Consider the following 12,652-nt stretch of genomic DNA (forward strand, 5'->3'; position numbering starts at 1 on the left):
TAACATCCGAGGCAACATCCGGATCAAACACTAGCTATACAAATAGTTGAACACAATTATCAAATTAATAAGTAAAATGTACAAATTAGCAATTTGGGGCATCGCCCGGGACACACACTAGTTTATTATTTAAAAACGAAAGGAGTATCTATAACCCTTAAAAGCCAAATTGGTGAAAAAATGGGCTCTTCATTCCTATTCTTATGAACAGTGCTCTTCCCCTTTTACCCTTTAAAAAATCCCTTAAAAAAGTCTAATTACTCTTTTCTCCTTATGTAGGTGTCCCTTGTAGAACTGCCACATGCATGCTCAAGCTTCTCCTCTTTGGCTAGCTCAATAATAATTAAGGAACTAGTGTTTAGCCCGGGCGATGCCCCGGGTCGAAACGTTAAAAATTAATATATTATAGTTTTCATATATTATATTTTATGTAGATAAAACTTTACTTTTAATATTTTGTATGTACATAATAGTGTTAAATATTTTTATTTTAGATTTAGTCTAAAAAAATTTTGACATGTAAAAGTACAAATAAAAACACTCTCATGGTCTACATTAAATATATTTAAGAAGAATAAGTTAACCATATTATTAGATAGCAAAGTTGGTATGACTTCTTATTTGTTTTTCAATGAACTCAAGTTCGATTCTTAACAAAAACATAGATTTTTAAACCAAGCGCACGCATCGATAATTGAAGAAAATGGAAAACCCCTTTTAATTCACAGATCAAACCTCCCAATTTCTAATCGATCACCAAACATTAAAAATACAATGGTGATTTTTGCGAAATGATTCACAGGAAAGGTAGCCATTGTTACAGCTTCTACTCAAGGAATTGGATTTAGCATCGCTGGACGACTTGGTTTAGAAGGAGCTTCTGTTGTTATTTCTTCTCGTAAACAATTTGAATTGGAGATGAAATTGGAATCGTTTGATTTTGATTGGGTTTGATATTTTGATATCTTTTGTTGAAATTTGTCTCTTATTTCCTCTGGGTCTAATCATTATGTGAAATTCTGTAGTTCTTGGGGTTTTTTAGCTTGAAATTGAAAGTGGGTTCGTTTGATTTTTGATTTGTTTTTGATAAATTTTTTTTTTTGTGGAGTTTTGTCTTTGAATTTCATCTGGGTATATTAAATTTGATGACTTTCAAGTAATTTTGTTGTTCTTGATTATTTTAGCTTGAATTTGTAAATGGGTTTATATATTTTTGCATGATTTGAGCTTCCAAAATTGGTTTATAGTTAAATTTGTCTCTTAAATACATCTGGTGTTGATCAACTTTGATGACTTTTTGTAGTTCTTAATTTTTTAGCTTGAATTGTTAAGTGGGTTCATTTGCTTATAATTTTGATTTGGGTTGTTGCAGAAAAATGTGGATGAAGCAGTTGAGAAGTTAAAGGGTAAAGGGATTGATGTTTTCGGTATTGCTTGTCATGTCTCAAATGCTCAACAAAGGAAGAATTTGATAGATAAGACTATAAAGGTGCCTTTTTTAATACCTTTATTTTTATTTTCGATGATTTCTTTGTTTACATTGATTTTATGATATTTTTTGTTTATAGAGTGAATCATGGGGTTGACTATGCACTATAATGGGTTTTGCTGATATTTTATCAAGTTTCTCTAAATTAATGCATCAAATTCAAATTTATACTTCGCACCTAATTTGATCCTGTTATGTTGTTTGATGAATTTGTCTTTGGTACCCAAAATGTAACCTTGACTATGAGATACTGTCGTGCAATTTAAATAGATCGATGGTACAATGAGTGTTCATCCCTGTGTTTTTATTAAACTTTGCTTAAACTATCTGTCATGCTTATGCGTTGAGTTTAACAAGCCATGCATTGTAGTTTCTAAGTGTGTATAGCCTTGGACCCTTGGTCATTTAATCATCTTACAATATGGATTAGCTCACATATGAGATGATGTATTAATGTCATACAGCTGACTCGAATATTTCCTATTTGATAAGATCTGTCCAGCATAATAAAGAAGCACTCTTTGGAGTTGTAAATTTTAGCTTGATACTTGATAGGGGACTTCTCCTGATGTTATTCTTTTAGGTACAAGCTTTTTAAGGAGTGACTTGCTCACTTATAAGAATATATTAGGAATAACTTAAACTTTTTATCACAACTTTCTGAAATCCTAAAGCTTTCCTTTTGTATTTTTAAAAAGCTTAAAGCTTTTCAACAGCATAATCTATAAAGTTTTTGTTGTATTTCTGTAATCTGCTTTGTCTACTATTACTGCTATACTACTACTACTATTACTATACTACTATTACTATACTACTACTACATGTTATTATACATACGAGCATATCCAGTGTTGTGTTGTATTGTATTTCAGAAGATTCACTACAATGGGAGAAGTTGTATTGTTTCATATAATGCACGTAAACCAAGGAAACACTTTAGATTGGAAAATCTTATTATCCAGTGTTGTTATACATACCAACTACATACCGGGTAAAGGGATTGCGGTTTTGGAATCATCTGTTGATAATCATAATCATGTTGCTGAATTGTCTACTTCTTATGAACCCGGGGAAGTGAGAGATGATGTGCCTGATGAAGAACAGCATCTCATTCTCATTCAGGGAGTTGAGTGCAGGATTTGTCAGGAGGAGGATAGTGTAAAGAATTTGGAGGTCCCTTGCTCTTGAATGGCAGTTTGAAGGTAACTTCTTTACCTTTGTTTTAGACTTTTAGCTTGTCTGGTTCTTTTGTTCCAGGTCATATAATGAGGGAATAATGATCAGCTTATTTGTGTTTATATAATTATATGGAACTTGTTTGTGAAAAGCTGTAGTAATATATTTGTACTTCCAAAACGGGTTGTTCTTTGTTGATATTCATTATTGTGTTGTTATAACCTAAACATGTGGGTTTAAATGGTAACTATGCTAATTAATAAAATTGAATACTTGGTAGTTGATATGCGGGATGTTCTATGTAAGACTGCAAACAAACTCATTAATTATTTTAGGTTGTGGCATTGTATCAAACATACTTGTTTATATAGGAAGTTCCACAAGTCTTCCAATTGTATTGTTTTGGGTTTAAAGTCAACAATGAACCCGTTTGGAATTGATGGGAAGTCTTACACACACTTATAAATTCTGTGGTGTCTGACATGCTTGATGTGCTCTCTTTGCCCCATATGTGCAGTAGGATTAGGTGATTCAGTGATTGAGTTAATCTGATTTAATGGTTATCTTTTTTGGGGTTTAGAGTAGGTAGAATGTGATTGAGTTAACTTGATTTTGGTACTCTTTCTCTTTCCTCCATTTTCAATTTTACTGTTAATTTTAATACTGATCACACCTTTTTTTTTTCATACTGGAACTGTTCATGAACTAAACGGAAAATTAGCTGACATAATTGGCGAGATTCAGGTATTTTGATTTTATTTATTTTTTTGGAATTTTGGTAATTTTTGGTCTGAATTCTGGATCTTTAAGTTACTCAACGCAAGCTTTAGGATGAATTAATGGTGATCCTAGACTTTCAACTTTTCAAGGTATACTCTTTTTCAGATCTTTGACGATTGCCCATTCATGACCAGGTCATTGCTTTCAAACTGTTGATGAGCTGACCTAAGATGATATCAAGGTATACTCTGCATTATTGAAGAAGTCAGGTGATTATTTCCCAAACACATGCAAGTGGTACGAGAGAGTTTCCCAACATCTCATCGTGAGGTTTATAATCGATTTTCACTATTTTCCTACCTTCCTAATTTGCTCTTATTTTTAGGAATTGTGAGTAGCATAGAATATGGAATGACAATGATTAATTAAGTGGACTGATAATACGGATTGGAGGATGTAATTGGTAGTCTAATTTTCCCCCTAACGAGGCAAAACATGTAACTTTGATTTTGGAAGGAGTTTGAATTGCTGAAAACCTTCTACAACTTATCATCAGTGTGGATTAACATCATGCCCTCATGTTGAATACTTAGCCTTAGATTCTAAAAGTCTTTGCTTATGGATCATCATACACTGATATGTGTGTTTTTTTTTTTTTTTAAAAAAATAATCTCTTCAGTTCATTGATAATCCACAATGAATGGCTCCAGAAGTTGTTTAAGGAAGTCGATTTGGTGGAAAGGTACGTAAGATGTCTTCAGATTTAGTATGTGTATATAACTTTTACAGGGGTTCCACCTATATTGCTATTTCTATGTATATGTCATTGTTATATTGAACTCAAAATCAAACTTAGACTAGGTTCAATTCCGTTCTCGAATTATGTTTTTTTGCTTTGGTTAAAGTCAAATGATGTATTTACTATGTGTTGCAGTGTTGAGCACTCATCATTAATATCAAGTTCATACCTCATCCTATATCTACGCTAATATCCTATCATAATCCATTCCATGTTCTGATTATTCATTTCCCTAGGCTGTTTTTTGTTTAGTTTTCATTTTGTTTTAGTTTTTGCTTATATGTAATTCATGCTGACATTGAGATAGAGCAAGTGGCTTCTTTTCTTTTCTTTTTTTTTTTTTTCATTGAGAATTGTCTTCTCTCTTTCATATTACCTGAGTTTGTTATCCTTACTAATAGGTTGTATACTTGTATTGCATCAACTTAGTACAGTTATGCTAGGATTGGACTTGCTACACAAAGGGAAGCATGTTCATGTAAAACCAAAACAAAGGTACAAGCTGCTCTATACATGATTGTGGCTGTGTGAAACAAGAGCTGATCATTATCATTGTTTTTCGTAGAGGCTTTGTGAACTCCAAATGTTATCCTTTTAATCTATGTGCTTGCTTCCCAATCTAATATTTTATTGTGTTTTTAGCGCTTAAGGAGATAAGAGAGATGCTCGGATGAAGTCGATCTGATCCTGCATGGTGGAAGCCAAGGAATAATTCTATGAAGACATACCCTGTCATTTAAAGGGATTGGACTGACTGTATTTTATTTTATTTTATATATCATAATCTGTAATCTTTTGCAAAATTTCAATTGTTTTCAGAGAATAAGTGTCGACAACTTATCCATTGCTTATGTAGCAGGTTAATATTAATGGTTTAAAATTTTAAACTCTTATGATTGAGCTATTTGGATTAGAGTTGTGCTTTGTTGTAGCTTGCAGTACAACTGAAGTTTGTTCATTAGAAGTGGTGCGGATTGCTAAACTTTGAGAATTATTTTAGCACGTATACCAACTTCTTTTTTTTTTTTTTTGGACAACTTCTCCTTTGTTTTGATGGCTCTCAAAATTATGCCAAAAGAACTTTTACAGGGGTTCCACCTATTTTGATACATGTATGGAATAACTTTGTAATTAAATTACTTAGGAACTAAAGGGATATATTAATTTTCGTCATTATTGCAATGGGCTATTTTACTTGAAAAGTTACTTTAAAACAGTACATATTCATAATTAATGCTTTAAAAAAATGCATTCCTTCAAAAAAAAAGGAAATGCTTTAAAAAAAAAATTGATTTGAATGTTTTCTTTTGGCTGACAAACTTTTCAACCTATGCATGATTCAATTTTACACAACATACTTATATTACATGATTTGTAAACACCAAAGCACTAAATCAAAGTTTCTTCAATGAATTAATTGGCCAAGAGTATTGGATTTGGGCCTGCTACAATTTGCATTGGTTAGAATTTGGGCTATTCACATACTCAGTCCTATTAAACAAACACATTGTACCTAATTAAATATATCCTTCAACTCAGCAAATTGATGCCCCTACTTACATCCCAAATGTTTTTCATTAGGAAATTAAACACATTGACCAATTTAAAGTAGTGTTCTATAATATTGTCAAAACATTCAACTTGCTGATTTGTAGCCGATTTACCTCGATAAACAAAACGTTGCGCGCGCATTGCGCGCGTGCACCAACACTAGTTTTAATAAAAGAGTGAAAATTTGAGATTGAAAAATTCAAACATGTAGCCTCCCCCGCTTAAGCCCGCTAGCTTTTGTCCGCTACCATTACCGTTTGCTGTATTCATGAATGATGATGCTGCTACCAGAATCCATGATCATTTTGGCCTCATCGAACTCGAAATTCACCGCTAAACTCGACTACACCAAGGTAAATTTCTAGGTCTTTCTTCTTCAATTTTGCTTCCAATTCAATCACATTCTAAATTTTTAAATTCTTCATAGTTTCAATACAAATCTTCAAATACTACTGCCTAATTTGTTAGAATTGCATCCCCATTTTTCCATTTTTGATGGCATTCTCAAATTTGTAATTTTTAATTTAGGGTTAAAGTTTTGAAATCCCATCATCGAAGGCCTAATTTGTATGAATTTTATCCTAATAATATAGGCATTCTCAACATTGTTAATTATGAATTTAGGGTTTTCGCTTTGAAATCCTATTATTGAAGTTTAATCAGCTCAATTATGAAGGAAACGGCAGTACTAACGTGTCAGAATGAATGAATGAATTACCGTTGAACTTTGAATGAACTTCCAGAATAATCAATCGCACATTCATGGGCCCCAAATTTGCTGCAAAATTTTGGATTCGAATGACAGGGAAAAACTGGGGTCCAAAATAATTAACAAGACTGAAGATGCTGTCTGAATTTTTGTAATTATGCATTAATCAGAATAACGCGTGTTCATTGAGCTTAAATTTAGTTACATAGATGATGAGTTTCACTTGCTAGTTGGTAGTATGAATATAGAGAGAGTCCCCCCACCTTTGTCAGTTTCCGGGGAGGACCGGGGGGACCTCGTATGTATGTATTCGTGTTTCGTTGTTTTGTTCATCTATTATTATTATCAGCATTTGCTATAGCTATGGGATCAATGGTCATTATTCACCCACGATTTATCGTTTGTTATCTTTTTATATGTTCATCCTCTTTCGCTCATCCTCCGCCATAATCATCCTTTGTCTAGAGGATTAGATTAGTTTACTTTACCCTGTGAAATATGGCAGCAACAGTGCTTGGGGGTGAACAAGCTAACGTCGTGGTTTCAATCTTCATGACAGTTTTGATTGCGTCACTGCTCTTTGATTCAGGTCACATTTTTTTACTTTGTTTCTGTATGCAGTGTGTTTTAACAATGTGTATTGCTGCATTTTTTTGTTTTCTTTGTTTATTGAAGTCAGAAAAGTTTTGTTCTGCTATCATTGATTTTATGACTTCTTTGTTTCATTCATTTATCAATGAGTTTCTCGATAATATGGTTTACTCTATTAAACTAATTTGGTGTATAATACTCTGGAAATTGTCTGTCTTTGGTTTTGGTGTCAGTAAAGTGATTTCTAATTCTTTCCAAACTTTTTGACTCGTTTTTAATAATGCAAATAGCTGTCATTTTAGGGAAGTTGCAACTTGTATACTTTGTACCTCATTCTCTTTCTCTCAACTACAATGTACCTCAAGGATTCAGGGCTTATACCTTTTTCTCTTTTTTTTGAAATCTCATTTTCCAACCAAGCTTCAACCAAGAAATAACTAGACGGTTAAGACTTTATTGTTATTTCTGTTAGCAAGGTTTGCCGAGTAGATAGCAATAATAGTCTTGCTGAAATAATTAAAGAATCTTTTGTAATATTGTATTTAATACTGTATTACTGTCTTAGTCTAGCTGTTAATCCCATATCATGGATACATTATGGATATACTGTAGTTAGTTTTACTGGCATCTAGTCGGAATTATGCATATGCTTTTCATAAAGTACACTGTCCTTTTTACCAGTGTATTTAGTTTTCAATTCCCAGTTTCAATTTTCTATGCACCCATCTTCTTGTCAAATTGCTAAAGGTATGTAGTTAACAAAACATTGGATATTATTTTTCTTAATGACTAAAATTATTGAGTTGTTCTTCATCAAACCAAGTTCCTCCTCGAGGTAAGGAGGTCGTGTCTTACCCTTTTTATACCCCAGAGTTCGATCCAGTTGGCCCTTAGTTGTAAAGCAGGCAGTTTAAAGACCATAGTAAGTTATTCCATTGTTATCCCAAAATTAAAAGTATGTAACCATCACCCTGTTTATTTAGCATGATGATCAGAAGAGCTAATAAAAGGAAATTTTAAAAAATAAATTGTTTTTTATTCTTTACAAATGGTAGAATACAGACAACTAGATAGTCCATGAAAAATCAAGGATTTAAAATAACTTTTTTCCCAAATAAAACAATTGTGTGCATCCATTAGGATTTAAAAATCTTTGGTTTAATTACCTTTATAATCATATCGAGCATGGTTCTGTTATGCGACTGTTTAGGAAATTGTTGGTGATTGTAGCTAGGAGCACTGTAAGCCCATATAATATCATGCAAACATTATTACTAATTGCTATCATCGCGTATTTGGATAGCATATGGAAGGAGGGAAGGGGAGGGAATTGGAATGATACATTTTCCTTCTCATTTAATAAACCGAATCCTTCAATATTGGAAAGATTTGGAAAGAAAACAGAAGTTCACTCTCTCCCTACCCTTTCTTTCCTCCCCCTTCTTTATACTTCTCTACCTTCCTTTCCCTTAATAATTGCTATCCAAACATAGTGTTTATTATTGTTGTCTGTTATTGGATTAGTGTCCCTATTGTATAGCTTTTCTTATACTTGCATCGATTTTGTATTATACAATGCAGTTAGATTTCTGAGCATTGTTTCTTATAGTGCTGACTTATCAACTCTATTGTTAAATTGTAAATGTTACTTATCTATATGCTATAAATCTTGAATCTTGTAAATAAATATAACTCTCCTATGTAATAACTTAAAAGTTTTTGAAACTCCATCTCTCCTATATTGGAGGACAGGTTCAGGGATGATTCTATTATGAAGTGCATTGGTTTAAAACTTGAAATGATAAAACCTTTCTATTGGATTTCTGAATTAATTTAAGATTCCAGGTCCTTGTTTTCGCTGTATAATTAAGAGATTTTTTTTTACTGCAGTTGTAATCTAGTGTGAAGTACATATTTGGTCTTTGTTGGAGGATCTCTCCTAGAGGGTGGCCATCTAGAATTTATTCTAGCATTGCTTATTTTGCTGTTGTGAGGCTTTCTTATACAGATTCCTGTATGTTTCTTTGTTATTTTTTGAAGTAAAGAGCATAGGTTTGCTATGTCAGTTATACTTCTGTTGTTTGTCTATTTGCTTGCCTAGCATAATAAGAGCAAATTGCTAAATTCTCAATTAACTGTGCAGTAATTGCCTTGCATTCAACGTCAAGTGAGAGCCAAATAGTAGCATCGAGAATACATCTATCTGCTAGGAAATTACAGTTTCAGGTAAAGAAACTCAGTTTGTGTTCTTCAATTCGTTATATTTTGTCTCTTTGTTTTGCTTCTTTCATTAATCCATAAGCATTTGGACAATAGGGAGCTCATGATAAATCCAAAGACCAAAAGCCAAAGGGTATGTTAATAGGATCAACAGCACCAACATGTACCTATAATGAGTGCAAAGGATGCAAATACAGGTGCCGGGCTGAACAGATTCCGGTTGATGGCAATGACCCTTTGAACAGTGCATATCGTTACAAATGTGTTTGCCATAGGTGATTATTGTGCCAAGAGTCATGAGACATGGACCATATCCTATAGTTATATAGCCGTGTATTATTTCGCATGTATTACGTGGGGCCCACTCCTACTTTTATTGCAGCCAGTTTGTGTGCAAGGAGTAGGATGGAGCCCCAGATGTGGTAAGTGTTTACCATTTGTAAGCTTCGTTTCTACTCTCCCAGTCTTCTTAGGTTCAAGTTCATGTATGTGTTAGTAGAAAAATAGGGATGAGCCTTTTTAGAGAGTATAAAATTTTGGCGACTCTTATTAGGTTATCTATTAGACTTCACTATAGCTTGTTAAACTTCGACATTGGAATTTCATTACATTTTTATTCGTTTATATTAAGGTAAGAAAAAGAGGAAAAGTGTTAGAAATCTCGCCTCACGAGGGGAATATTAAAATTTCATTACAAACTAATTGCTCATAAGGAAATAACCACATAATACACAACCATATTGAGTTTGTGTAGGAAGTTAAACTTCCCACTCCTTTAAAGTGGTGTAGCTTTTGAGATCTTCACTCGTTCACATCGTACCATGATAATGCTTATGCAACACTTTGAAACCGTAAAGGTGATTCATTACAGGAACACTAGGAATGTTAAGTACTTACAAGCTACCAAGATAAATAAAAATATGGATTCATCAATTGTAATTTGAATCCATTAGAGACTCTTTTTAATCAAACAACTAATTATTTCATTAGTAGTTTAACCAATTTGAATTAATTATTTATTGGAGTAAGTAATCAATAAGGTTGTCTAACCCACAAAATATTATTCCGAAGATAAATTACCAAAAGAATAAATATCGCAAATGGTGAATGGATGTGATGCCGATCCCTGAACCATACCTATTTTAAATGGTCGACTCTTTTGACCTATATACTTAAGACCCACTCATGTAAAACTTAGAGCAAGTTTAGCCCTTACTCTTAAGATTTGAATGTGATGTCATTTTTGGTGGTCCCCATTGAAAATGATGTCGTCAAATTCTTGTTAAGACTCACTAAGACTTGTCCAATTTATCACTTTAGCCCTATGACTCAAATATATGACACATTATATGTAGAAAAGTGTAAAAAAAAAAAAAAAAAAAAAAAAAAAAAAAAAAAAACATAATTGAGGTGGGTTCCAATCTCAAGACTCATCTCATGTCTTAAGTTGGGTCTTGAAAGGCTCATCTCATGTCTTAAGTTGAGTCTTGAAATTTCAAGACTCAACTTGAGACTTGCTTGAGATTTAAGAAGAAAAATGGGGAAAGTATTAAGACTTAAAATGATGATGTCACCCACTCACTCCAAGTTTGGGCTAAACTTGCTCAGAATGGTGTGGGATATCCATAAAGAAGTGGAGAATGGATATCCATAAAGAAGCACTAACACCAAAACAAGTTGGAATCGAAACTATCTTACAATTAACGATCGCGACGAAGACGATGACATTAGAGAATGCTATAATGGTGACGAAGTGGAGAATGCTCGAAATAGGACAAGAAGAATAATGATGGACGGATAGTGAGGTATTACCTGACACCAGTTCATTTTTTTTTATAGAGATAACAAAGGAGAGGAAATTTTGAAAAGAGAAGAAAACAAAGGATAGGGAAAATTAATAGAGGAAAAAAAAAAGAAGGGAGAGAGTTGGAAAGGAAAACACTTATATAGTTATATTTATTTTTGAAGTAATATATGTTCATATATATGGCTGGTGCAGCTAGGGTGTAGCTAAAATTTGCGTTCTTACTCTCCTCCTTGTATTGTGTGAACTAGACCTAATACTTTGTTCTAGTTGTATGAAAATCCAGTTTCTGAGACTGCTAATAACAAATTCATGCTGCTAAATTATAGAGAGAATATGATAAATAGAATAAACTCAATCACTTGATTCATAATGATGATGGCCATGGCCAATAAATAATACACCGTTTCCCTAACCCGATAGAATTAGGAAATAATAAAAGATATCAAAAAGATATTATGCTAAGCATAAAATATATACTAAGCATAAAATATGGAAACTAAATATATCCAATTAATTTCCTAAAATATATCCTCCAATACCCCCCCTCAAGTTGGAGCATGGGGATTGTAAATGCCCAACTTGGAAAGAAGATGATCAAACTGAGACTTCCCAAGCGCCTTAGTAAAAATATCTGCAAGTTGCTCCTTAGTGGAAACATAGGAAGGAGCAATTAAGCCCTCTGTAATAGCATCACGAACAATGTGACAATCAATCTCAATGTGCTTTGTACGTTCATGAAAAACTGGATTTCGAGCTATATGTAAAGCAGATTGATTATCACAAAATAACTTGATCGCCTTAGGGTGTTGGACACCCAAACTCAAAAGCAAGGCCTTCAACCATTTCAACTCATGTGTGGTTGAAGCCATGCAACGATACTCAGCCTCGGAAGAAGAGAAAGAGACTGTGGGTTGCTTCTTGGTTTTCCACGAAATAGGAGATTTACCAAGAAAAACTAGCCAACCAGTCAACGAACGACGAGTAAGAGGACATGCCGCCCAATCTGAATCACACCAACCCTGCAAAGTCAGGTCACTATCTGCACTCAACAAAATACCCTATCCCGGAGTACCCTTTAAATAACGAACCACCCTAAGAGTTGCTTCCCAATGCTCAATCCGAGGTTCGTGCATAAACTGTGAAAGAATATGAACCGAATATGCCAAATCTGGTCTAGTCACTAAGCGTGCGATGGGTAGTCCGTGGCTGCTGAAACTGGGATTGGGCTTGGTGAGTGAACTGCTTGCTCATCCAGTAAATCCCCAACCTCTAATTCGTCATAGATAATTTGTGAAAAATCATCATGAATATTATGTTCTTCATACTCATTATTTGCAATGTTCACAACCTCGGGACTCACAAAAGGGAAGACTTCTTCAACAAATTTCACATCCCTTGAAACAAAAAATTCTTTTGTAGCCAAATCAAACAACCTCCATCCCTTTTTACCAAACGGATATCCTACAAACACACATTTTCTACTACGACTAGCAAATTTGTCTCCATTTGTTTTCTGATTATGAGCAAAGCATAGACATCCAAAAGTACGAAGTGCATCAAATAAGGGTGGTTTATTGAACAAAATTTCAA

The 12,652-nt window shown here is 33.6% G+C and overlaps 1 protein-coding gene and 1 long non-coding RNA gene across 6 annotated transcripts; both read left to right on the forward strand.

Annotated features, from left to right (window-relative positions):
- The first annotated feature begins 670 nt into the window (after positions 1-670).
- Positions 671-5,111, forward strand: LOC145597926 (uncharacterized). Of its 5 annotated transcripts, XR_014103451.1 has the most exons (8): positions 671-948; positions 1,373-1,489; positions 2,362-2,691; positions 3,387-3,409; positions 3,580-3,715; positions 4,065-4,127; positions 4,619-4,679; positions 4,827-5,109. It is a non-coding gene; the product is annotated as an uncharacterized LOC145597926 (long non-coding RNA). The 5 variants fall into 5 exon arrangements; XR_014103453.1 differs by having other exon boundaries at positions 671-1,489; positions 3,551-3,715; positions 4,827-5,111; XR_014103452.1 differs by having other exon boundaries at positions 671-1,489; positions 4,586-4,679; positions 4,827-5,111.
- Positions 5,112-6,874: 1,763 nt separating this feature from the next.
- On the forward strand, positions 6,875-9,849 carry LOC145597830 (uncharacterized). The gene is made up of 3 exons (XM_081654076.1): positions 6,875-7,033; positions 9,179-9,261; positions 9,352-9,849. Exons 1-3 carry the CDS (start codon positions 6,943-6,945, stop codon positions 9,532-9,534), a joined length of 357 nt encoding a protein of 118 aa, XP_081510202.1. The 5' UTR covers positions 6,875-6,942; the 3' UTR covers positions 9,535-9,849.
- Positions 9,850-12,652: the final 2,803 nt, after the last annotated feature.

This window comes from Chenopodium album, chromosome 20, assembly GCF_948465745.1.
Source record: "Chenopodium album chromosome 20, dcCheAlbu1.1, whole genome shotgun sequence".
Taxonomy (NCBI): Eukaryota; Viridiplantae; Streptophyta; class Magnoliopsida; order Caryophyllales; family Amaranthaceae; genus Chenopodium; species Chenopodium album.

What these genes read in the sequence shown, in the direction of transcription:
- LOC145597830 (XM_081654076.1), top strand. Translation starts at nt 6,943, where the DNA reads ATGGCAGCAACAGTGCTTGGGGGTGAACAAGCTAACGTCGTGGTTTCA. An exon ending in GTCACTGCTCTTTGATTCAG is followed by an intron (nt 7,034 to 9,178) that starts GTCACATTTTTT and finishes TTAACTGTGCAG; the next exon opens with TAATTGCCTTGCATTCAACG. An exon ending in CTAGGAAATTACAGTTTCAG is followed by an intron (nt 9,262 to 9,351) that starts GTAAAGAAACTC and finishes TTTGGACAATAG; the next exon opens with GGAGCTCATGATAAATCCAA.